The 25952-nt window shown below is 58.9% G+C and overlaps 1 protein-coding gene across 3 annotated transcripts in view; it reads right to left on the bottom strand.

Annotated features, from left to right (window-relative positions):
* Positions 1–3466: 3466 nt before the first annotated feature.
* Positions 3467–25952, bottom strand: part of TAFA5 (TAFA chemokine like family member 5) — a 193727-nt gene continuing 171241 nt past the window's right edge. For all 3 annotated transcript variants that reach the window (XM_032416137.1, XM_032416141.1, XM_032416138.1), the window contains exon 4: positions 3467–5114. In XM_032416137.1, the coding sequence (XP_032272028.1) occupies positions 5106–5114 (9 nt within the window). In that variant the 3' untranslated portion in view covers positions 3467–5105. The remainder of the gene's footprint in view (positions 5115–25952) is intronic.

The following is a 25952-nucleotide window of genomic DNA, read 5'->3' as shown; positions in this document are numbered from 1 at the left end:
AGGCAGGCGTGTGGGTGCGTGTGATCCGCCCTGCAGCCGCGTCCCACATCTCCACGCGTCCCTCCCCACCCTGGGGGCCGGGGAGAGGCCGGGGGCAACGCTGTGCGACATGTGCCCTTGTGGACTTTCAATTTGGTGGGGAGGCCGTCCGCAGGTCACGGCGAGGGGGTGAGGAGTGCTGGGTGGGCACGTGGGGGGCAGGCGGCCAGCCAGACTCCCGACATGGGGACTTCTGGACACGTGTGCGTGGGGAGGGCGGGCTGCTCTCCCCCGCCGTCCGGAGGCCCCAGCCCCGCTCCCACCCCGGCCAGCCCCTCACCCATGGCGCCACCCCCTCGCCGTCTCCCCCACCTGTGCTCACCTCCCGGGACCTCGCTGCTGAGTGGGAACCGCCCCTCCCCCGCCCCAGCATTACTTCTCCCTGGGTTGGCCTGAGGGGCAGCGGCAGTGGCTCAGGGGCCCTCCGCGGACCCCACACAGCCACATAGGGCCCAGCTCACCAGTCCTGCTGGGACCTGGACCACCTTCAGAGCAGATGAGCTGGGGCTGGGGAGGGATGCACGGGCCCCCACCTCTTCTTGCTGAGCCCAGCACCCTGAGAATCTCTGGGTCTTTCCACCCGACGAGGAGTTGCCAAGAGAAGCACACTCTCCACGGGCACCAGCTTCTCAAGGTGAGGGCCGCTTAGGACAAGGATAGCCAAGTGGTCACCTCCTGAACGTGACGGCATGATGGGATGCCCGGCAGGAGAGGATGCAGCCACGCAGGGTGGAGGGGAGGCGCCTGGCGGGCTGGCAAGTCCACTGGGACAGCCTGAGGTTCTGACAGCAGGTCCACCATGGGAGAGCCCGACTCAGCAGCCCTCCGGATGGACGCCTCTGAGCGTGACCTTGAGGTCCCTGACCTTGGTGGTCCTTGAGGTCAGGAGTCATGGAGGGCTCCTCCTCGAAACACTGGCTCACAAGATGCTTAGCACATGAGGGTAGTGGTGACAAGGGCACTCGTGGACACACACTCGTGGACACACACACACACAGGGACGCACACACCACTTGGACCACAGATGCCCTCCCTGCCCCGGAGGCTGAGCGTGTCCACTGTTGGCCTGGCCGGCCCAAGAGTTGGGCTGGAAGAGGAGGGCCCGCCCGACGGCAGCTGCGGGGTGATGCTCTGGCCACGGAGGCCCGCTGGACCCCAACAGACAGGCAGGGGCGCGGTCCCGCTCCCCCGCAGCCTGGGCTCACGTTAGCACCTGGTCAGAGGCAGACAGGGGGCCGCGGAGACCAGCGTTAATGCGGCGGCAGACGGGGTTCTGTGAGAGGGCGTGCGAAGGGGTCACGCGGTGGGCTGACGGAAGCATTCCTGCTAGTTAAGGATGTCCTGTGTGCCACGCTGGCCACAACCTCTGTCTCCCTTCATCTTCAGAAAAACCCAGTGAGCTCAGCACAATTCTCTCTTCTCCACCAATGAGGAAGTCGAGGCACAGAGAGGAGGTGTGAGCTGCCTACACCATGCCGCTAAATCATGACCCACCCAGCCAGGCAGCCTCCGCCAGGCCTAGGCCGTGTCCAGGGAGCGTGGCCTGTGCCGCACCACTGTCGTGGCCCTGGCTCAGGCCACCGGGACCGGCGGGCTGCAGGCGCGGCCAGGGTGCAAGCGGTGTGGAGGGCTGGCCCGGGCAGCCTCCGGGCACCTCTCAGTCTCTGTGCCTGGCACGGCTGGGACAGGGCACCACGGATGGAGCGCACGCCGTGCAGACCACGCGTGGCCATGCCTACAGCAGTGAGGTGGCCCTCACACCCTCGTTCAGGCTTTGGGGCATTCAAGCCAGAGAGGACTCTTCCCCAGCCTGGAAGTGGGCAGCAATCATGCCTGTCTCATTCGGTGCGTGAGCAAACTGAGGCCAGACCGCTCAAGTCAGCAAAGGCCAGAAGCCAGGGAGGTGGCTTAGTTCATCATGGAAGCCTTTGTTGCCAGGGCTGGAGGCTCGGCGTGTCTCCCCCGATCACAGAGACGGACTCACGGGACACTTGTCCCCGCCAGGCGCACCGGCTTGGGAGAGGGGAGGAGGGGAGAGCCATGCTTAGGTGAAGGTCGGCCTCCGAGAGTCTGGGCTGTTTGTTACGCAGCCTGACCCAGCCCATCCTCACTGATGCACGTCTGGCTCTGTTGGAGGCGGTCATCCTTATTCGAATGAACCCTGGTGGTCATGAAGCTCATTATCCTTTTCTCTCGCTTCACTGTTTGCGTATTTCCCTGCAACGCGCCCAGAAGACTGGGGAACGGTGATGTCGGGCCCCCAAGCTGTGTAAGCAGCTCAGGTGGCCGAGCCTCCCGGGAACTCCTGCCCCAACCACATTTCCTCCCTGTGGACTGACTCCCTCCTGCACCTCGGGCTTGTCCTTCCTCTGCATGGATGGAGGAAGGAGGCGTGACCCTGTCCTGGTCACGCGGGCCTGCCCCGTCCGTGCTCTGATGGCAGAGCCCAAGACCGCCCACCAAGCTGTGCCCCTGCCGTCCAGGGGGTCCAGTGGCCACTCCTGGGCCTGCACTCTGCCCCCTCCTCCCTCCCAGGACAAGCCCGCTCTGTGCCACCACAATGCTGCCAAAGGCCAGGGACGTCTCCTTAAAATCAGGAGCAGACTTCAAACTGCCTTTGATTGGCCCACCCAGCCACAGCCCCGGGGGTCGTGTTTTATAAAGAGCGGCTGGAAACGGACAGATGTGGCTTCCCCACCCCATACAGGTTCAGCCCTAGGACTCTGGGCGGCAGAAACGGTCTGACGCCAAAGACCACTCTTTGCAGATCTGAGCAGATTTTCCAGGAAAGGGGAAATCCTTTTGACATGGGTCTCCTTTGGGGTTCTACTTCTCTGTGTCCGGGACTTGGCCTCCATGTGGGAGGGGGTGGGCGCTCACACACAGGGCAGGGGGGGCCCCAAGAAGCTGGAGGCCGGGCGCTGTCCACTCACCAGGGCTGGGCTCCCAGAAGCACCGGACAGGTCCGGGCAGGCCCGGGCAGGAGGACCCTGCCAACCATGCCTGCTACGGCCCCCTCCCAGGACACCCCAGCCCGCGAACAAAAGCCATGCTTACCAAAGGATTTTTTCTTTATTTTCATAATTTAGCTGAATCAACACAAAATTGAATACTGTAAAACAAGGAAAAAACGCTGTAACATCTTAAACCTCCAGTGTCTGCCTCCGAAGGGGTCTACACTCGCCGTGGGAAGACACAGGCTCAGGGAGGCGGCAGAGACCCTCCCACGGCCACTGCCCCGTCTGCGCTGGGAGCCCAGCGCCCGCCATCTCTCTCCCTCCAGACACTCGGGCCTCTGAATGTGTGGTGACTGGAAAGGTAAATTAAATACTTGTGGACATCGAAACGGGTCTTAAATAAATGGGTCTTCTCTCCTATCTTTAGTCTATGGGTTGCTGGGACAGCTTCTATATATTTATTATTATTATTTTTTTTTTTTTTACTTTTTCTTTCTTTTTTTTTTTAGTAGCATAGAACTAGCATAGTGCGCCTGTTAATTGGACCTCAGGTAGTATAGTTCTGCACAAACTCAGGAGAATGAAGGACCCCACGGGACCACGGCCCAGTCCAGGGACGGAGACGCAGAACTGTCCCTTGCTCGTCGGGCCTGGCGACCCCGTGCTCCGGGGAGGGTGCGGGAAGGTCAGGTGCCTGCCATTCTCTGCAGGGCGGCCCGCCCCAGCGACTCGGCCAGCAGACGTGAAGACAGAGAGGGAGCGGGACATCGACCGGGAGAGGAGGTCGGCGGCAGCGGCCTCAGAATCTGCCCGTGGGGGAGGGTCAGGAAAAGGGACACCAAATCCGTCGGAAGAGGTGTGACCGACAAATCGCGCACTTGGCCTTCACCGAGCTGGGCCCAAGGCGGGTGAGGACGGCCACCTCCCACGGGCACCCGCCGCGGCTCCCGGGACGTCAGGTGCGTCCTCGGCGGCTGTCCCCGGAGTCCTGCCTGTCCACACCGGCTCCCCCCGTGCCCACCCCGGAGCCCTTCAGAGACACCAGTGCTCCGCCCGCCGCGCGGGCCGGCCGGGGGCTACCACATTAATTGTTAAATAGGATTTTCTACAAATATACAACATATAAAAACTGTTAAATATATAACTTTAGGCTTTGCAAAATACATTTAATGATCTCTTTCAAACAAGTGTTACTTTAGGTTTCTTTAATTTGCTTTCTGGAGCTAAATGGTGTGTCGAGCAGACAGCAGTCACGGGAGACCCAACATGCTCTTGGCGAATACTGGATTATCCCACTATCAGAAATGAGCTGTAGAGAGGCATGTTTAACTGGTTAAAACAGAAAGTGATTTTAGTCGGTCAAGTCCATCTAAGTACAGAGGAGCAGGGTGAGTGCGGTGGTCGGTGTTCCCGGCGAGCGGTGCTGGCCCGCGGGGTCCGCGTGGGGGCATCGCCGGCCGGGCCCCGCAGGGCTGCCGTGGCGTCCTCTGCAGGCTCGGCCCTCTCAGCGCACCCCGCAGTGTTCGAGGAGGTGACACTGGTGCTGGGGCCGCCCTCCGTGTCCCGCCGGGGCCGCCGGCATGTCTCTGCCCCCGCGTCCCCCCGTCGAACCCAGGGACTCTGACGGTGAGGGCGAGTCCAAGTTAAAATAGATTTTGCTCTTTGGTCTATTGGGTATACTGAAAGGGTACGAAAATAAAAGTGATTCGCACAGTCTGGGGGGCGAGGAGAGGCCTCTTCTGAGCCCGAGGGCCCGTCCTCCCCCGGGCCCGGCGCTGTCCTCCTCTCCCAGGCTGGCTGGGCGGCCGCCCCCTGCGGCCGCCACCTCGTCCTCCTCGGAGAGCGCAGCCCAGGCCGCGGCCAGGGAGGGCGGGTGAGGCCAGGCTGCCACGGACACCCGGCGTGGCCCCCGCTGTGTGGCCCAGGCCAGACTCCTCACTGCGGCAGACACGCTCAGCTCAGGACGCCGAGGAAGCAGGCCGTCCTTGACGGGCGGGCTACAGAAAGACGGAGGGCGGGCAGATGGCGGACAACACGTGGAGTCCGCGGCAGACAGAGGACCGTGGCTGAGGTGTGGCCACTCCTGGGGCCCCTCTGGGGCTGCGTTTGTCAGGAGACCTGAAGGACAGAGAGAAGAGAGCATCAGCCCCGTAGACACCAAGGGTCCCCACTGGGAACGGACAGGCCCAGGACATGCCCACCTGTCTGGCCTCGCGCACGGGGCACAGCGCATCCCAGAGGCCGGTCCTCATCCCTCCCCGACTCAGGCCGGCACACCTGCTCGAGGACATGACACTAGACTCAGGCTACGCCTGCCACACGGAGTGGCTCCTGGAAACACCGGCCTTCCTCTGTGTGCACAGTGGGGACCCGGCCCCCCTGGCCTGGGCACGACCAGAGGGCTCACGCCCCGAGCACTGCTGGCTCAGGGCACCAGCTACGTATCCTCGGCCCTGTGCCATGTACACAGCAGGTGTTGCATAATTGCACGGTTCAAGTGATAGGAATGCATGTGTCACACACCCGTGGAGACACCGGGAGGCCACAGAGGTGAGGTGGCATGCAGGTCCCCGGCTGACGAGGTCCCTGCATCCCCGAATCCCAGGACGTCCTGCCACGTGGGCTCCCTGGCTCGAGGCTGCCTCTGTCCTGCACCTGTCGCGTGGCCCTCCTTTTCATCCCAAACCTCGCCCTGGTCTCTCTTACAAGGACGCTTGTCACGGGATTTAGAGCCCAGCCAGGTCCAGAACAACCCCATCTCAAGACCCTTAACTTAATCACATCTGCAAAAACCCTATTTCCAAATAAGGCTGCATTGACGGGTTCCAAGTGGCCACACCTTTCTGGGGGCTACCGGCAACCCAGTCCAGCCCATCTGACCAGCTGCCCCAACTCAGCCCGCAGATCCTGACCCTGAATCTGGTCCACACCCTCCACCTCCAGTCGCCCCGATCTTAGCAGAGGCCCCACGGTGTGCTCTGTGCCCAGCCCAGGAAGGTGAGGCGGTGGGACCCTCACCTGGCCTGGACCCTGCACGCCCCTGGTCCCGGGCCCTCCCTGTGCTTCCTGGAGCGCGTGGGGGCCGTGCCCCCCACCCACGCAGCCAGGTCGGGGAAGGCGGCCGCAGACCCTCCAGCACACACACGCACGAGCCCCCATGGGGTTAACCGAGGAGGGACGCACCAACTCTACTTTTCTCTATTTCTAGAATTGTACAAATCGTACTCGCAGCTGACGGCAAAGAGCGAAGAACAGAAAAAAAAAACAAAATCCACCTACATTTCCATTTCCAGAGAGAGGTAACTATTTTGAAAATTCCAGCCTATTTCCTTGCCCTCTTCAGCAGTGCGAGCAGGCGGACAGGGCGGGTCCTGCACCAGTGGCCACACACACGTCCACGGGGTGGCCCACGTCCCGGCTCCACCTGGCTCCCGCCTTTGTGTGTCACAGCAGACACACGAGGTCCTCTTTCTCATGCAGGGAGCACCGTGAACGTCCATCGGGTCTCCAGCGTGGCTTTAAGCAATGCGGTCACTGCACGCATACTAGCAGCCTCTTAGAGCCACGGATTTTAGCACCTCCGGTCTCGTGGTCTGGACTCTCCTGACTGAGTCGCGGCTGCAACAGCGACTGTCAGTGCCGGCTTCCCGGGTGGGGCCGAGGCGACGCGCATGGGGGTGACCAGCCCCCCCAGCTCCACGAGCCGCACACAGGCCTGATCCTTTAGCCGTGTCTCTTCTCAGACCCTCCCCCTCTCGACTCACTCACAAGGTGCAAATTTCCACGTGGCCCACGCGACAGGGGCTGCACCAGCAGCTCCTGAGAAACACCAAGACTTCCGTGGGGCTAGAGGACTCGCTCACGGTCCCCAGCGACACCGGCCCCTGGCTGGTCTCCACGGCCGTCACTCTCCTGGGACCCTGGGGGGAACCTGGCTTCTAGAGCCTCCGTTACGATGCATCATCTCCTCCTGCTTTGCTCGCCGTGCCCACAGCCCTCCCCACAAGGCTGGGCGGGGGGCCCCACGGGACAGCGCTGCAGTGGGGGGCCGTACCCCGTGCCGGGTGACCCGGTGCACGGAGCCTGCCCCTCCAGGAGTGCAGGCCTGCAGCCTGACTCGTGTCCCTTCATCTCCCCAAGGCCACTGCCTCACTCCCCACACGCCCGCGCCTGCTAGCGCCCAGACACCTGACCTCACCGGCACGTCATTCATTCCGTGGATTTCAACAGCAGCCCCGCCCCCCACCCTGGGAGCAGCGCCGGAGGACGCTCAGGGCCCTCGTGGAGTGCTTCCCAACTGGGAGGTCCCGGCGGCCGTGGGGAGACGCTGGGCCTCCCACGGGGAAGGGAGGCCTGTGTGTGCATGCTGTTCGGGACGCCTCCGTCAGGCCCCACGTCCACCAGCACACAGAGCCAGCTCCACGTCAGGTCACAGCTCCAGGGGGTCAGCTGCTCCCTGTGGACCAGGGAGCTGGGGTGCTGCAGGGCCCGGGGACACCCCCCTCCCCAGCCCCCACCTCCTCAAGGTAAGAGAGGAATCAGGTTTGCTTGCCACGGAGACCAGGAGCTGCTGACACTCCTCCTCGGGGGCTGGGGAGGTCTGTGCCGGTGCTCCAGCCGAGCCTCCTGGAGCTTCTCGAACCTGTTCCCCCCCCGGACATCTGAGCCTTGGTCCCAGGTACAGACGGGAGTGGGGCGTCCACCACAGCCCTGGGCCTGGGGTCTGCCCACCGTGTCCCTGGGGCCGGGCAGCTGGTGGGACAGGTTATCCCAGGGGCAGGACCACCAGGACAACGGCAGGTGGACGCCTGGCCACCGGGGACGCTGGTGGAGCAGCGGGAACAGGGCCTGGAACCACAGATCTGGAGGGCAGACGGCGGTCTCAGGAACCAGGCCTCTGCAGGCCAGCTGCCCTCCCCAACGTGGGGACAGGATGACACGGCATCATCGTCGGGGCGGGCGCCTCCTCCCAGAAGCCCCTGCCACTCGCTGGCTCACTAACCATGGGTTTCAGATAATGCAGCCACTGACCTCTAGCATTTCTAAGCACAGATATTTTAATTACCAAAATAGCTCTGAATAGTCCCGGAACCCAGGAAACCTGTAGCGAAACAACCGTGAGCCCCGGGCAGAGCGGCAAGCCCGAGGCCCTGTGCCAGGACACACCACGCCCACCCGGCAGGTGCCGAAGCAGGGGCTGCTGGGGAAAGTGTCCCGGGAGGGTGAGAGCCTGGAGGGGCGGGCGGCAGGTCCTGCCCGAGGGCGAGGCCGCATCTGACTTTCACCCAGCCGGGCATCCCCTCCTGGTCTTGCGCAGACATGTGGGTCCGTGAGGCCGGCCTGTCTCCTCTGTGAGACCAGACCCGGGCAGCAAGGGGTTTTCTCCTCTCCTGGCTGGCGGGCCGCGTTCAGGAGGATTCTGGGGCCCTTCACAGGCTTGGTGCAAAGGCTGGTGTGCGTGATTTACAACGCCGGCCTTGCTGCAGAAGGGCAGTCCAGGGGCTTGGGCCCAGGACCTGGGGTGCCGTCTGCACCCCCCAGCCCCCTCCACCGGGAAGCAGCTCCACGGTCCCCACCCTGAGCAGTTCGCACACCAAAGCCTGTCCCGCGTCCCCTCACGTCTGTCTGTGCCGACTTCAGTGGACCAACCGGCTTCTCAGCAGGCGCGCCCAGTGCTGGCTCCCCACCCTGCCCCAGAGGACCGCGGCCCCCGGCTGATGCCGCTTCCCATCTTCCTCCACATGCCCTGGCCTCACGCTTCCTGCCGCTGGGCAGCCCGGGAGACAGACACCAAGCACAGCGGAGCTGAGGGGTCCCCAGGCTCCTGTCTGCTCGGGCCGGCTTCTCCACCAAAGGCCGACCTGGACTGGACAGAGGAGCCCTGAGCCCAGCCTGTCGGACAGACGCAGATGCAGGTCTGGCTTCCCTCCTCGGCGCCCACCTGGCCCCTTCCTCCTGCCTCGAGGCCCAGGGCAGGAGGACAGCGCAGAGAGGGTGCGCTGCAGGGGCCAGAGCCCGGGCCTGCTTCCCCGGCATCCGCCTGACCCCAGGAAGGGCCGCGCAGCCTGATGCCCACAGTGCTGGCCCGGCCCACAGGCCCTCCCTAGGCCTGGACACAGGGACTCGCGCTTGCAGTCGGGGCTGCCGCGGCAGCATCCAGTGGGGCCTGGAGGCCGGATCCTCGCGGGCACTGGCAGAAGCCAGCCAGAGCCCTTCCGGCCCTGGGGAAGCCAGACGCGTCTGCAGCTCGGGAACCCTTGGTGGCGGCCCGTCTCAGGGCCTGTGCCAGCCGCCACAGCTTCACGGAAACCGACGGTGTGTGGGCCTCTGCCCGAGGAGAGACATTCCAGCCGGCTTCGCTGGCCTCTGGCTCCCTTCCTCGGGAACACCCGCTTCCGTCGCATCCTGACGTCGGCCGGCCCCCCGAGGGGACACCAGGGAAGCTCTCCTGCATCCTGGCAGGTGCCCCTCACCCAGGGACTGCACGGCTGGGCTCCCGCGACAAGAAACATGAGTCACACCCGTGCAATGGGCCCCCACCAGCTCAGGGACAAGCTCAGCCCGTGACCTCTGGCTTGGAGGGACTCTGAGGGCCATCTTGGGCTCTGGGACAGCTCGGGCGGAGGGGACAGTCCCCCGTGAATGTCCCTGCTTCTCGAGAGCATGCCCTCGCTGGGAGACCCCTCACCACCAGTACACAGTCCCCGGGTCAGCAGGTGGGGTCCCTCCGGCCATGACCCTGTGTCTCTGGGGAAGGGTCCTGCTCGGGTGGTTCCTGAGCCCTGTCGGCCCCAGGAGGATTCTCGCCGACACCAGACACCGGCCTGCCTGCAATGGCCCTGGGGCCACGCGGGGGGTCCCGTCCCAGGGGGTCGTTCTGCCCACCCCGGAAAGCGCGTGTTCTCCATGGTGGCGGGCGGGCTTCCCTCAGTCCTTGGACGCTACAAAGCATCATTTAAAAAGCAAAACGAAACTGTCCAGCCCCTGTGAGTGCAGCGAGCGCTATTCTCTCTTCCTCATTAAAAGCTCGTGTTTGCTGTTAGGTCGGGACAAGTGTTTTGTAGGAAGGAGCCCAGTGTTCTGGACTGAGAGTCCCGAACAAAGGGTCCTAATAAACAGCAGACACACGGGCACCGTGAGACAGGGAGGTGATGGCAGCCTGCTCTGACAGGCTCGGGATGACAATGGCCGTTGCCATGGGAAAGATAAAGACATAACCAGGGCAGAAGCTTCTGGAAAGGCTACGCATCATCCCACCCGTGTCCTGCCATCCGTGTGATTGTGTCTCTGGGACCGTTCCCTGAGGCAGCACAGCTGGTCCACGTGCAAGGGAGCCTGGACCCCACGTCCTCCCCAAACCCGAGCTCACAAAGGTGGCTGGAATGGCCATGGTTTGCTGTTGGGTTAAAAAAAAAAAAATCAAACAGCACGACGGGGCCTAGGGCAGCCCCTTCTGGTAACCCGGCAAGTTCACGATCTCAGACAAGCCCCCACCCCGTACCCTCTCCCCTGACATCTGAGCAGGTGCGTCCGGGCCGGGTGGGGCGTGCTCGAATCACCCCCTGCGTTTGCTCACTGCATCCACCCCCTGTCCATCTGCTACCGCCGTGTGACTCACTGCCTCCCGGGCTCACGCTGCAGGGTGCTGGGGCGGGTCCTGGGGGACGCGAGGTCCCCGCCCCGGCCTCTCGTGGGGACGAGGCTCCAGCCTGGGGGGGGCCGGGCCAGGAGGCTGGGAGCAGGTGGCCTTTCCCGTGCCCTCAGGTGACAGGCTCAGAGGTCCCTCCTGCTCTGGCCCTAGAATGAGGCCCGACCACGCAGCCATCCCAGGGCCTTAGTGCCAGGTGAGGACTCACCTCAGGGTCCCAACGCTGCTCTGCCACGTATGATCCGGGCGTCCTAGGTTACTTCACCGCTGCCTGCCTCAGTTTCCCCGAGTAAACACTTCCCCACCTCGCGGGTTCCTGACTTAGAGCCGGCACCACGCAAGCGTCTCTAACACTGAAACTAAGACAGACGGTGGCTTCAGGGCCCCAGAGCGGGCGGTGAAGAGCCTGGGCTCTAGTGTGAAGGGGCCTCGGCTCGTCCCGGGCCGGGTGTGCACGCTGCTCCGGCCTCCTGCTCTGGAGTGGGGCGAGGGCAGCCGGGGCCATTTCAAGGCTCGAAGGGGACGACCCACCCCTGGAGCCAGGCTCTGCCGTCCAGGGCCACTTCCTCAGGACTCACTGTTCGCGGAGGAGGCACCGGGGTCCTGCCCCCGGCCACGGACCGTCTGCTCCCGAGCACCCGCAGGGCCAGGCCGGGCGCCGTGGGGTCCTCATGGTGAAACAAGGGTGGTCGGGAAGCCACAGGCTCCACTGCCCAGCCCACAGCAGAAAGGCAGCTGACAGAAGGACTCCTGACCGGGAATGGCCCGAACTGTCCCAAGAAGATGCTAACAGCCTGGCCAGTCAGCCTGGAACGGCCCCTGTGGCGGAGCGGGGCTCAGCGGCTCACACCCTGGCCTCCGAGGGGCAGACCCTGTGGGCTTTTCCAGGTTCAGGTCCTGCTCATGACTCAGGCTCCCGTCCCCCGATGAGCACCCCTCCCTTTGTGAGAGCGGAGGCAGGGTCTGCCCGCGGTGCTGGCGGGAGGGGGCGCCCCACCATTACGCTGGGGTCAGCGGGCCCGGGATTCATGCCATGCCAGGCTCCCCTCGACAGGGCTCCCTGCTTCCTGGAAGCCCCTAAGCCACCCAGCAAAGGCACCGCTGTTGCCCCGAATTACCGATCGTTTGCTGAGATGGAGCACAGAGTTAATGCTAGGACCTGGGTCTTTCCCGCAAACGCCAGCACGCAGGTCCATCCACCGAAAATAGCAAACGTGTGTGCTTTGCTGGCTTGTGTCCCCCTGATCAGCATGGATGACCACACAGGCTGACTGAAAATCGCCAAGTCGAGCCCTGAGTGACCAGGGCTCCAGAAGCACCGGGCCTGGGGTCCCAGCCCCAGAGAGGACACCACCCACCCTGCCTCGCGGGGCTGCAGTGAGAATTCCACGTAGGACGTTCGTGTGTGAAGCGCTTTGTGAACACTCACACGTACAAGTTACCTTCAACAAAGAGAGTGACTTTGTCTACCGCCCCCCCAGAGGGTATGTACCCAAGACCTCGAGGGGGAGGAGGCCATGGGTGGGGGCAGGGGGCCGGACTTGGCTGAAATCCGGCCACCCTGGGCCTCCACCGTCTCTTTGCCACGGGATCTGACTTCCCTGGTCGTCCTGCAGCCTGGAGAACCAGGGAGGGTCCCATGGACAGGCCTCGGTGGCCTCAGTGCCGAGTCCTGGTGGCTTGATTCTTCACCAGGCACAGGAGCCCCTGGGTTGGTAGGGTGAGGAGGGAGGGGCAACCCCTTGATAGAACAAGTGCCCCCCACAGAACAGGTGCCCCTCCCCCCGATATTACAGGTGCCCCTCCCCCCCGATAGAACAGGTGCCCCTTCCCCTGATATTACAGGTGCCCCTCCCCCCCGATAGAACAGGTGCCCCTCCCCCCGATATTATAGGTGCCCCTCCCTCCAATAGAACAGGTGCCCTTCCCCCCCCACAGAACAGGTGCCCCTCCCCTGATATTACAGGTACCCCTCCCCCCCATAGAACAGGTGCCCCTCCCCACCAGGCCCTGCCTAGAATCTCGTGGCACCTCTGAGGAGCCGGAGGGCCGGGCCAGCCCTGGAGCCTCGAAGCCAGGCCAGGCCTTGCAGGGCAGGAGCTAAGCAGGTGCCCGGGGTGGGTCCTGAGCCCTCCCAGGACGGGCCCTTTCTACTCGGTCACCAGGCAGAGGGGCCTTCCGGAAGGCACAGCCGACGCCAGGTGACAGGGGACGGAGAGGAGTGGGCCGCTGAGCGGCTGCCCCAGCAAGGTTCCCTGTAGCCCAAGACCCCCCCGCCCCACCTCCTCCCCAACGAGGATGAGGATGAGGTCTGACCCCGCTACCCTCTGGACGTTCCCTCGCGGGGGTTCTCCCTCACCCCACATCTGGTCAGCGGGCTCCCCACAGACGAAGCTCGTGGGCCGAATCCTCAGCCTGGAAGGTCTAAGAGGCCCAACCCCGTGGAGGGAGGGACACGGCCCTTCCCGGGGGAGCCCCCAGCTGCGCAGACACGTCCCTTCACCACGCTGTGAGGCGGGAAGCTGGGCACCTCGACCCCATGAAAACACACTCCGGTGTGCGGAGCACAGAGCACCCGAGACCTCACCGTGGCTGGGTTGGCCACAAAGGCAAGAGGCAGAGCCCAGGCCAGGTGTGAGGACAGCACCCTGGAGACGCAGGTGTCCCCCGGATGCACCTGCGGACTGATGTTCTGGTCACGGCGGCTGTTCTAAGGGCGTCTGTCCCCTCCCCCACCTCTGTCGCTCGTCTGCCGCCGTCCAGCAGGTGACACTGGCCACTTGCTACACACCGCTGGGGACGGGAGCTCTGTTGTCTCCTGCTACCGCGGAAGCACTTAGTAGGCACAGAGAGAAGCACCTGACCCCCCAGAGCCCATAGCCCACAGGGTCAGGTGCGAAGCCCCTCTGTGAAATGTCGCCCAAACCCAGGCAGCCGGCCATGAGGGCACGAGACACACACCAGGCCCATCAGCTCGGGGGAACGTGTCCCGGGCTGAGGGCCGACGGCCGGTGCCGGCTGGGCCTTCCCTGAGCCGCATCTGCAGGCGCCACGCGGTGCCCCGGTGAGGGGGCGGCAGGGCCTGATGCACGGGGCAGCCCGGACGGGGCACCGAGCTCGCCAGGCTGGGGCCCCTGTCCCTGCCCTGCAGCCTCACAGTGCACCCCGTTCTCCTAGTAAGCAGTACGCTCAACCCCCCCGGGGGCAGAGTGAGCAGCCGGGCACTGCTGTGTGTTGTCACCCCCAAAGCACAGGGACAGGCCCAAGGAGCCAGCGGGCAGCGGCCGGGTGACCCCAGGGCCCACGTCCCTATGTACAAGGCCTGTAGGCCGGCCGGCCACCTCTCCCGGGGTCTGAGCAGATAGGCCGCGAGATGAGCTTCTCGCTGAGCGGGTTAGGATCCAGCGAGAGGTGGGAGGGCTGCCAACGAACGGCCTACACGGGGGAGGGAACACACTGAATCTTAGAGTCAGCACGTTTGGGTGCTAATCAGACTCCCACTTGCAAAACAGACCAGGCGGTCCCAGGCCAGGTGCCGAGCCAGGTCCCCCGCATTGGCTGGGGGGGGCTGAAGGGCGGCGTGCATGCCAATCCCGGGGGTACCGGCACGAGACGGGGGCACGGAGACAGGATGGAGACAGGGAGGACCGCGGGCAAGCACACAGGGCGAGGGCCGAGCCACCACGAGCCCCTCCCCCCACATCTGTCTTAACATGTGTCCTTGTTGCTGCTACTGAGTCCCGCTCAGCCCCGCCCATGACCTCACTGCCTCCCTGCGCCCGCCCCCTGCGCCCCTGCTGGGCACCGCCAGCCCTCTGCCTGAGGGAGCACTGACTGGCCTTCATCCTCCCTAAAGTCTCCTGTGTGTTTGCAACAGCCCGGCTGGCCAGGCGGCTTTTCCTAAGGGCGTGTTGACAATTGCGGGACAGGCTTTGCAGCCTGGATTCCTGTCCTCTTTGTCTCCGCCCCAAGGCAGCGCCCACTTTGAAGCTAGTCCCTCGCCTGCGCTAATCCAGGGCAGGTGCCCCTGCCGGCCCCACGCTGGACCCCGGCCAACATCAGAGCCTCAGCCACCGGCCGCCGGCAGCACACCTGTGGCCCACGTCCAGCCCACGTTCTCGGGCGGGTGGGATCAAGGGGACGCGGAGATGACAGAGCGGGCAGGAGGCGCTCTTCACAGACAGCACCAGAAACGCTCGGGCCGACACCGTGCCATCCGCAGTGGGGAGGGCAGGCCCCGCAAGCTCAGGATCAAACCCCTTCCCTGGTCTCCTTTCTGGGTCCACTTGCGGGGAGGACGACCACTCACGGTGGGGAGGTCACCTCTGCGAGACAGGGTCTGGGCCTCTGAGCTGGGCCAGACGGTGCCCGCACTGGGGCGAAGCCCCGCCAGGCCGCTGTCTGTCCGGAAGCCGGGGGACCAGGACTGGCCATAAGGACATGCCCATCTTCCTGTCCGCTCGTGGCGGCTTCACCGTGATCCAGCTCGCACGCCACACAATCACACTTTCAGAGGGTGGAGGCCACGCCTTTGTGTGGCCAACGCCACGCCCCGCCCGCGTGGAAGACTCGCCCCCAGGAGGAGCCCCTCCCCGTCAGCGTTCACTGCCACCCTCTGCCAGCCCCTGGGCAGACTTTCTGCCTCCGTGGATCTGCCTGCTGTAAACGTTTCCTGTACATGAATCACACCGCACGTGGCCTTTGTGTCTGGCTTCTTGCACTGTGTGCGATGCGTTCAGTGCTGGTCCACGCTGTGGCCTGTCCAAGGCCTGTCCTTCGGCCGAACGCTAGTCAGTGATCTGCTAGACCGCGGTTTGCTTACCATTCGTTGGCAGGTGGGCTCTGGGCCACCCCCACTTGCCGGCAGCTTTGCTTAATGCCGCGGTGACCCTGCGTGGACGAGTTCTTGCGCACACGTGGGCTTTCACATCTCGTGGCTGGACACCCAGGGTCCCACCGGGACAGCAACGGCTGGTCATGCAGTGGCCCCACGTTAACTTTGCAGTGACTGCCAGCCTGCCCCCCAGGGGGCCCGAGCATATATTTCTGCTTCTCTTGACGCCTACCCCGCAAATCCACATTCTTCCCCACACCCTTCGTGAGGCCTCGAAATGACACTGGAGGGAATTAAAGCAAACCACACAGGAGCACCTCCTTCGTGGGTCAGCCACCGCTCCCTGACCGCGCATCTCTCTTCCTACTTTCCTCGGCCGTTCGCGTGTGGGATTTTAGGACCTCTCTACCTGTGGGCTATACTTATCTCCGTCCACCACGTGGTTCAGAACCAGCCGTGCTGCTCAGGTTCCAAAGACTCCCAACCTTGCAACCTGCCTGTTTTTGAGAAGTTGGGTTTGGGAGATGGGACGTGAATCAGGGCTGCCCCTGGGACGCGGGGCCCTGCGTGGGCTCTCGGTCTGTGGCTGACGCAGTGCATGACTTGGCCCCTCCGTGGCTCAGTGTCCTCATCTGTAAGATGCGGATGAGAGCAGTCTGGGGCTCACGGGAGGCTGTCAGCATGAACAGGTGGATTTACGCACAATGCTTAGAACAGCATCTGAGCATGTGTATTTAGCGTCAGAGGGTCCGTGGTTACTCTGGATTTCCCAGACTGGACTTACGATGACACATCGTCTCCCCAGCCTGAACCCAGATATTCCCCGCCCGCCCTCCAGCTAGTCCACAGCCTCAGGACACATATTCCAGTCTGTAATCCCCCTGGAATTCAGGCTGGGATGTGGTGAGTGGTAAGGCTCCGACTTGAGTACCCCCAAACATGAAGCCCGTTTTCTCCCACCTGCCGTCAGGGACCCATCCCTTCCTCACCGGTCTGTGCTCGCTGCACCCCACAGTCCATCCCCCTGATGCCGGGGTTCCACTCAGGGCCACGTGTTCTGCTCCGTGGAGCAGAAAGTAACAGTAGCAAGACCAACATTTTCTCAGGTTTTAAGTGTGTCCTCGGGACTTGGACAAACTCTGTCCCCGTATCAAGGACAAGTTGGGTACCGGTGGGGGGCAGCCCGGGGCTCAGCCACTCACAAGCCGCACACCCAGGTGCACACCGTGGACACTGGGGAGGCCTCTCTCCCAAAGCCTTCCCACACTGTGACGGGTCTACACGCCCAGCTAAAATGTACAATCACCGGTAATGTTCCCAGAACCTCATCAGGGATCTGACTGAAACTGCATTTAATCTAAAAATTAAATCTGAAAGAATAGACAACCGCACAGGGTTGGGGCATGCACTGACTTTATCCAGGTATGTGACAGCTTCCTGCTTATTTATTCAGATCTCTTTAATTTTCTCCTAGTAAGACTCTGCCATCATCTTTACACAGGTGATCAGCCTTTTCTTAACGAAAGAGTTATTATTCATACATTTCCTGCTGTCTTTAGCAGAGACCTTGCTTCCCTCTTATTTACTCAGGTTTATTTTACTTACATATTTTAATTAAACCATTACTCTTCTGAAACCTATTTGCCTGGAAGTGAGAACACAACTGACTTTTGTCAAGCCTCTCCTCCCCGGCCAGGTAGGCAAGTTTCTTCCTTAAAGTCAGCCTGCGAGCTCACCTCTTCTCACCTAAGCGACACATTCCCCAGCCCGCTAATTCCGCATCCTGGCGGGCAGGCTCGATGGGCTTCCATTAACCTAGTCTGGGGTCGGCAAACCCATGTTGCAAAGGTCCAGGGAGTGCATCCCTAAAGCCTCTGTAAGTGAAAGCAAGGCTGCGTTCCAATAAAACTTTATTTATAAAAATAGGTAGGGAGCCGGATTTGGCCAACAGGCCATAGTGTGCTGACCTCTGATCTAGACCACAACTTGTTTGTGTCTATGAAAACTTAAGGCTGAATACAAGTAGAGAACCTTCTGTATTCATAATTTGTCCAACTTAATAAACTCCTTAATTAGTTTTCAAGGAACTTCAGCTGCTCCTGCAGAAATGTGGAAGCACCTGTTGACCTCATCTGTAAGTAATAAAGATTGCATTTTCTCATATCAAATACTGATGAGATTGCAGTTGCCAGATCTTCCAAGAGGTCACCGTGCGGATGGCTACAGGCCTGCACATACAGCCTGCCTCGGTCCTGATGTAAGAGGGCAGGGCGCCAGCGACAAGGGCGATGTTGGTGTTCGTTTCAGAGGGACACTAGGTTCCAGGGGGCCCACCTTCTCCTCCAGGTTAACTCGGAGGTCTGCTGGTCCTGAGGGCGTTGTCTGTTTGATGTTTTTCTTAGGAATAAATGTGGTGCCTGCCTCCTGCCCTTTTGCAGCATCTACTTAATTAGAGCACATTTTTATCTGATCATCCTTTGGGGTTGGTCATTCTTCTTGATTCTAAAATATTAAAAATATATTTTTCTTTCTCATATAAATCTACTTTTGTGTTGTTTTAAAGGACCTCAGGATTCAGCGCACTGTCACTTCATGCAGGTTCAGGTGACGTGTCCCAATCACGCCTGCACATTCCAGGGAGCAGGGATCCCCCAGATGTATCCACAACCTCAAAGCAAAGCGGGGTACACGGGGGCCTCAAGGGCACTTCGCTGAACCAGTCCAGTGCCTGGCACAGTACCAGACCCATGTCACAGACTCAGGGTCTTCGTGGAACACAATGGCTCTGTGTGTGCTCTCCTACCCTTGGGGAGACTTCGGCATCAGGGTTTCACCAGGCCCTAAAACGAACTGCGCAATTTTCCAGTATTTGGGGAAAGGACACCAACACATTAATGTTTTTAAGACCATGCCTATTAAGCCATCTCCCTCTGTGATTTCTACTGGAGGATGTTAACATCTTTCTATTCCTTAGTTATGGTATTTTTTTCCCCAGAAAATCATATATGTAATGAAACCCTGTAGATTTATTGATCAATACACTTGCCATGTATGCACTCTTGAATAATCTGAGACCCCAATACAGGCTGGTTTTCCCTCCTTCCTATCAGATTTATTTTCTAACAAAAGAATTTGCACATGATAGAGGTCAGGGCGCATATGGTTTTGCCAGATACGCAGTGAATGATCACGTCCATGTCTTTCTTTTAAAAGTTCACTAACAGGGCTCTTGGGGGACTCAGTCTGTTGAGCATCCGACTCTTAATTTCGGCTCAGGTCATGATCTCAGGGTCATGGGATTGAGCCCCGTGTCAGGCTCTGTGCTCAGTGCAGAGGCTGCTTGAGATTTTCTCTCTCTCCCTCTGCCCCTCCCCCCACCCTGCATGCACGGGAGCTCTCTCTCTCTCTCTTTCAAATAAATAAATAAAATCTTTTTTAAAAAAGTTCACTAATATTCCTGTTTCATGTTTTGTCTCTTTCTCCTCTCCTTTTGTGGGTGGATTTTCCATAGCTTACGTTCTTTATTTTCATTTTTCCTGATTTAAAAATAAAGTTATTTAAAGACGTAAGTAGACCCAAGTCCATCTTTCACTGTGCCTGCAAAAACACCCCGTGTTATCCTCATAACATGCAGAATGCGATTCAACAATGAAGACGTGTGGACTTTATCATCAGGGACGTGCTGGCTCTGCTCTGATGATGTTACTGTTCTAACTCCTTCAATCTTAAGGCAGCCCTAGGAGGCGTGGAGCAACGTTCCGCCCATTTTACAGATGTTGACCCTGAGGCACAGAGAGCCAGGTGACAGGTGCTCCACCAGCAGACTGACTTCAGACCCTGCACACGGCTGCACACTAGGCCTACTACACACCGTCTTTCACCTTTCGTCCCCCTATTTGACCAAAACGTTGTGGGAAGGTACTGGGTTATTATTATTATTATTTTTGCTACATCTTAAATATAATGTAAGTGACTGGAAAAGAACATTGCCACATTTGTCTTCTATGCAAGTTCGATTCATAACTTGGATTACGGATTCTTCTGCACAGATTTCACAAATGATGGGGAATTAGAAGCAGCCTGTTTGTATGTTAAATTGTTCAATATGTAGTTGCAAATTCAGTCATGATACTTTTATTATTCAGAAGATCTGTGTCTTGGTTCTTTTAATTGTTATTGGCGGTTTTCACTTGACCTTAATGCAGATTTAAGGGTTGTTTAAATTTTGAACTGAAGATTGTGTTCCTGATCATTTTGTCAATTTGAAATTGGGCTTGCTTCATATAAACGTGTGCTAATCTGTGCCCTAAGGTTTCTGTGATACGTTCATTACTTTGAACTGTAATGTATCAATATGTGTCAATAATCATATATACTCGTATGATCTTACATGTATCAATATATGACCTATTGTTCCAATTTAATCATTTTACCTATCGATTTCCCTTTCCTCTCCTTGGCCTGGTATACTTTGCTTTATTATTTGCTTTAAAACTTTTATTTGTAGACATGCTCATAGAAAGCAATGTATATTTGACTATTTTTTTTTTTTTTTAAAGATTTTATTTATTTATTTGACAGAGAGAGACACAGTGAGAGAGGGAACACAAGCAGGGGAAGTGGAGGAGGGAGAAGCAGGCTTCCCGCCAAGCAGGGAGCCCGATGCGGGGCTCGATCCCAGGACCCTGGGACCATGACCTGAGCCAAAGGCAGACGCTTAGCGACTGAGCCACCCAGGCGCCCCTATATATTTGACTATTTTAAAAGCCTGATTTAAATAGTCTCTGCCTTTTAGGAGAGGAGATTAACCCATTTACGTTTATTTGTCACCACTGGCAGGGAAGTTCTGTCCTAAGAGGCATGCCCCATCCTGATTTCCGGTTATGCTCCTTTCATGGGTCATTTCTTCACACACATGCATAGCATTTCACCTGCTTTCTCTGCCATGGTTTCAAGAAATCGTGTTCTTATTCCCATTAGCGGTGGCCTTTCTGTTAATCAAATGCACTCTTAATGATTAAGCCATTTCTCTAATGACTTAAGTCATTATGGCTCCTTCTACTCCACATTAAGTGGCTCTTCTCCTACTCAGCAGCTGCTCCCCCACCTCAGCCTTTATTAATGTAGCCAGAGGTTACAAATCAGTTTACTATTACACAGAAATTGTTTTTCACAATAAACACAGCATATTACATTATACGCTGTGGATTTTGTGTTCAGTGTTCTAACCACAGTCACGGGAATGATATTTACATTTAGCTCCGTATCTTTGTTGGTATCAATAGTCACCATGATTCTTCTTATCTATGACCTTTTCCATCATCAGCCCCTGATTTTTATTTCTTTGATTGGCTTGACATTATCTTTCATTTTTTTCAGGAAAGCTTTGTGGGTGGTATACTTTCTAAATCCTTACAAATTTAAAACCGTGTTCTTTAGTCCCTTGGTGTGAAAAACAACTAAAAGTAGGATTGAATCCATAAGTGAAAGCATTTTTCAGCCAAATCCCTGGCTGTGATCTTTCCTTTCCTTCTGGTTCAGAGGGCGGCTGGTCTGCGCCTTCGTAGCTTCTGCAGACTCCTGTCCTCTTGTCTGAATTTTATTTCCCCCATTTAACCTGGATTGTTACGAGGCAGCTTTCTTTCATTCTTTCAAATCAAACACACCCATGGGGTGTGTGGGTCGTGATGGTGTTGGTCTTGTTTTTAATTGGTTTTTCTTTTTTTTCCAGTCCTAGTTTCATCCTAACCTGATTATCCCTCCCCTCCTGGTCATGGTGGTTTGGCCTCCAGAGCACCTGCTTTCTCAGATTAGGTATCTGCCCTCCATCCTCCACACCTACTGACTTTTTTCTCTCTGACTCCATTTCTTTGCTTTCTCCTATGAACCGCCCCTTGGCTGAAGACTCGCCCACATCACTCCGTTGCTTTTCTGCAGGGACAGTTCCTTCGTTTGCAACTTCCAATACAGATCTCAATTGCACTCATATTTTGGGTATCTTAGTGTTTATCTCCCAGGTCACCTAGCAAACCTCGGATCCTTGCCTTTGCCCCAGCCTGTCCTTTCTCTGTGGTTCCTGGCTCCTGGGTCACAGAAGTCACAGCCCCTTGTAGCTCTCTGATATCAACAAACAGATGTTCTCCAGAAGTCTCCTCTGTGTATGTTAGAGGACTTTTCAGAGCTATCTCTGCCTTTAATCCTTTAGAAAGTATTCCTTTCCACAGTGTGCATTTTCCCACAGGCTCATGTTTGAACTTCTTTGGCTCTGATGTGTTTTTTTAATCCCCTTTAAACAGGCAGAGGCCTACTGGGGGCTGGAATGAGCCAACAGGCCCAGCAGTGAACAAGTCTTCATCCTTCGTGTCAGCTCCTGGCTGGCCTGGAAGGTCTAGATGTGCAGAGACCCTGAGTCTTCATGCAACCCTCAAAAGTCTACCAAGTGGAGGGTGTGGCTCCCAGGAGTATCTCATTCCCCTTGGGAGGTCAGGGCCTCTGCCTCAGTTGGACATTCTCTTGAGAAAGGAGAACCAAGTGGGTAACATAGGCCCCTGTGTGCCCCAATTGTCTGCTGCATCCTCCTGCCCACCTGAGGGGCTCTTCCTGCTAACTCTGCCCCTTCCCAGGAGCCTCACCTCCACCCACCACCTCCTCTCCTGCCTCGCTGCTGGGAGTCAAGTCTCTGCAGTGGGACGGGGAGAGCTCCTGCTCTTCAGACCCCAACCTCTGCCCGTTGCCTTCCCGGTCGGTGCAGCAGCGTCTGGGCCCCGAGGTCAAGCTCAGGCACAAGGAGGAAGTCTCAGCCTCCTTCTGCATCTTAGGAGGTCTTTGTCACTCCTGGGGCTCAGACGGTGGGGCAGGGGCCTGCCAAGAAGGTGCCTCCCATCCACTTGTGATGTGCCCACGGGGATGTTACCAGACCTCAGCACGTGTCTCTTTTCTTTGAGTCATGATGTGATTGCCAGTGGTTCTCATTTCCAAAAATATTTGGAACTGGGAGCTGGGCAGGGGCTGTGCCACTGGTGTAGGGGGTCTGCCACTGTATTAACCCAGAGAGCCAGGCCACTTTACAGACTTGGCCGAAGGACCAGACTGGTCCTCTCTCCTCCTAGTGTCGGACCAGCTTGTTTCCGCATGGTGGGGATGGCTGTGGTTGTGGGGAGGAGGGACGCTACCTCCCAGACTCCCCCGGTCCTATGGAAGCTGAAGCCACATGGCCGTGACGACACAAAGTGAGATGCAGCCAGAATTCAAACAAAACTGAAAGATGCAGCAACACAACCAGCACTCTGGGGCTTTCCCAGACGGGGGGCGGGGGGCTTCCCGGAAGGACCACGGGTACGGCTTCTTCTCGATGCAGCCTCTGGGGATATGAGCTCTCCAGAATGCTCTGGAAGGTGCCACACAAGGAAAACAGCAGTGCTTTTATCCTCACAGACTCCCTGGTCTTTCCCTTTCCCACCACCCCAAGGACCTGTGAGGCCAGCTGGGGGGGGCACTCTTACCTCTTCCATGGATAAGGAAACTGAGGCAGGGACACAATCCCATGCAGAAAGTGGAGATGGCGACCCTAGAGGGGGCTTGTCATGGTGCAGGGCATGGCAGGTGCGCTCACGGCGCCTGGCAAGGCTGAGCTCTGTGCTCTGGCTGGTGTGGGGGGGCAGGCGGGGGGACGGTGCCAGAACCCAGCGATGGTGAGGCGGGCATCAATACTACCCAGGACCTACGTCACCCACTACACCTCGGGTCTAATGGGGAGTTGACATTTACAGTAGTTTGGGTTGAGACACAGATCCTCCCATTTCATTTTTAAAGACTCATTTCTAATAAGTGACCATGCCAAATGCCATATTTCCTTCCCTGTGCCATGTGCAAGCACCGCCGGGAAGGGGCCCCTGCTCCTGGGAGCTGCCGTCCGGTTGGAAGGGCTAGGCTGAGAGCGCCCGCCAGACCCCGGCACATGGAGGCCAGAGCGCGAAGACAGCAACAGAGACAGGCTCGGCGTGACCCGAGCCCGGGGCGTGAGGGGCAGGCTGGGACACGGCGGGCATGCGGATGATCACCGGCCCGCCTCGTGTGGAATGCAGAACCATGCCAGACGGGGAAGGAGATCTCGCCCTGGTGGCTTCGGCGCCGTGCGCACTGACCGGCTTCCTGCTTACGTGATCCTACTTTTCACAGCACAGCTGATGGGGTTATGTTTACCTTCGTTCCTTACAAAGAAAAACAGCCCTGAGCAATGTCATCTGGAAGATCATAAGGACTTATTAAACCAAGAGGAAAAAACATGTTTTCAACCACTTTGCCAGTATTTCTGCCCAATGAGCTCATGAAACCTGGAATCAGAGAACAGAATTAACTCTCACAGCTCCGCTGGGAACTCGGGATCACTCTGAACTTCCTCTATCCTTCTCAAGTGCTCACTGTTGACAAGGTGACTGCCTCACGCTCGGGGGATCACAGGGACCCCCTTGACTTCGGCGCAAAGGAGCTCTTGGCAAAGGGACATGGCAGGGGAGGGCCATGGTGGGCATGGACAACCCACGGTGGGCACGGCGGGCTGGCGGAGACGGACAGCGTGGTGGCGGCAGCCCATCTGCTCGTTCCGGAACGCTGCCCTGTTCAGCGAGTTGTTCTCTGAAGTTTCCCCTACGGGGCACATACTGTCCCAGCCTTCCCTTAGGACTGCTGAGATCTGGGGCCATTTGACCTTTTCGGATTCCAGAGCACCCCCCCATCAGGATGAGCTGGGGGATGCCCCCCCAACACACCGGTGGTGGGCATTCTCTTCCATTTATTCAGCACTTTTGACCTCACGTCTAAGCAAGGGCCATCTGTGCCAGTGCAAACGGCACCATGAGCTGCCCCCGCAGGGATTCTCGCAGGGTGCCCGTCAGCGGTCTGAGAGCCAGGGGCTGCGCATGCTTCATCCCTGCAGCCCTCGCATCCACCATGGAGCCAGAAAGAATGAGGTGGCTGGGAACGGTGTTGGCGGAGGGGAGGGAGTAGCGATCAGGCGACCCAGCTGCCCGCGCAGGGCCAAGGGGACAGCAGGACTCAGCCTCCCAGACCCCACGCGGGGGCCTGTCCCCGACCCTGACGTGGTGCTCTCTGCAGGCTGGTGTCGTATCTACGGCACCAGGAACACCCACCCCCAGGTGGTGGGCTCGCCCCAGAACCACAGGCTTCTCCACAGCGCACGTTCCCTCCCAATTCAATGATTTGCCGTTTGTGTACTTAAAACTATTCAAGGAACCACGCCTTTAACGAAAATGGAGACTCACACAGCACCATTACCGTGAAAAGCTGACGGCACGCGAAGCCTCCCGTCATGAAATTGGCCAACAGTGCCCATGGAAATCGCGTGGGCTTGGTCAAACTGATTTTTTGTTTCTGGGTTCATTTCTGCCGAGAACATGAAGAATGTCACAGCTCACGATCCTCGCTGATGCCTCGCCAGCCATATACGTTTTGTGTTTACGCACGGAATCTATTAAAACATCCAGCTATTACCGTGGTGATGAATAGCGGTGATTCAGAGAACACAAAATTGATCGCAGACAGAGATCAGAGTAATGACTCGGTATTTTTCATTGTTTGTGCCGAAGAAAGAATTAGCTGGGTGTAGGCACTGAGCTACTTTGGGGTGAGTCCCCGCCATCCGCTCTGCCTCCCTGGACGCTAATCCTAGAAAACGGACAAAAGCCTTTCGTCCTTGGGAGGACGTCCTATTCACTGGGGGCTCCTTGGAGGGCAGGTGGGAGGGGCCAATTTGGGTTGGAGTCCACCCCAGTGTCCACCCTCCTCTGCTCTTCTCTGGGGCGGGTCTCCTCACGAGCCCTGCTGCCGCGCCTCATCCTGAGCTTGCTCGAATGCCTGTCTCCCCGGCACACCGGGTCCGTGCTCTGTGCACCGTCTGGGCTCCAGTGGACCCGCCATCAACACCATCCCATCAAGTTCCACATGACTGATGGACGGCACTGCTGGCCCCTCTGGCCCCTGATCCCCGCAGGTGGTAGGGGCGGCCCCAAGCCCCAGGCACGGTGCAGAGCCCTGCACCAGATCAGGAGGGACAGGTCAGTCAAGGACCCTCCCCGGGAAAAGGAGGCAGACCCTAGGAGCAGGGGCTGGGGCTGAGTGTCCGGGGGCTCTGGTCTCCTCCTCAGGGGCCACTGTCTCTGCTCCCAGACGAAGCTCCACCTGGCATCAGCTGCAGGAACAGAGGGCCCCACACACACGTCCGAAAGCACGTCCTCATGGGCACCTGCAGGGCGGGAGGGGCTCAGCCACAAGCCCCCGCCACACGGATTCAAACAGAAGATCTCCAGCTGAAAATCCCGTTTGCCCACTAGGGGCAAGTCCACGATCTCTCTCGGTCTCATGCCAAGACGTGTAACGGCGTTCTACAGTGGTACGGACGCTCGCCAAGTCCCGCGGCTGGGACCCAGCGTCCACGCAGGAGCTGCCCACACGGCAG

Source organism: Phoca vitulina, unplaced genomic scaffold, assembly GCF_004348235.1.
Source record: "Phoca vitulina isolate PV1807 unplaced genomic scaffold, GSC_HSeal_1.0 scaffold19, whole genome shotgun sequence".
Taxonomy (NCBI): Eukaryota; Metazoa; Chordata; class Mammalia; order Carnivora; family Phocidae; genus Phoca; species Phoca vitulina.
The sequence above is the reverse complement of the archived record's forward strand: the minus strand, read 5'-3'. Positions and strand labels throughout refer to the sequence as shown.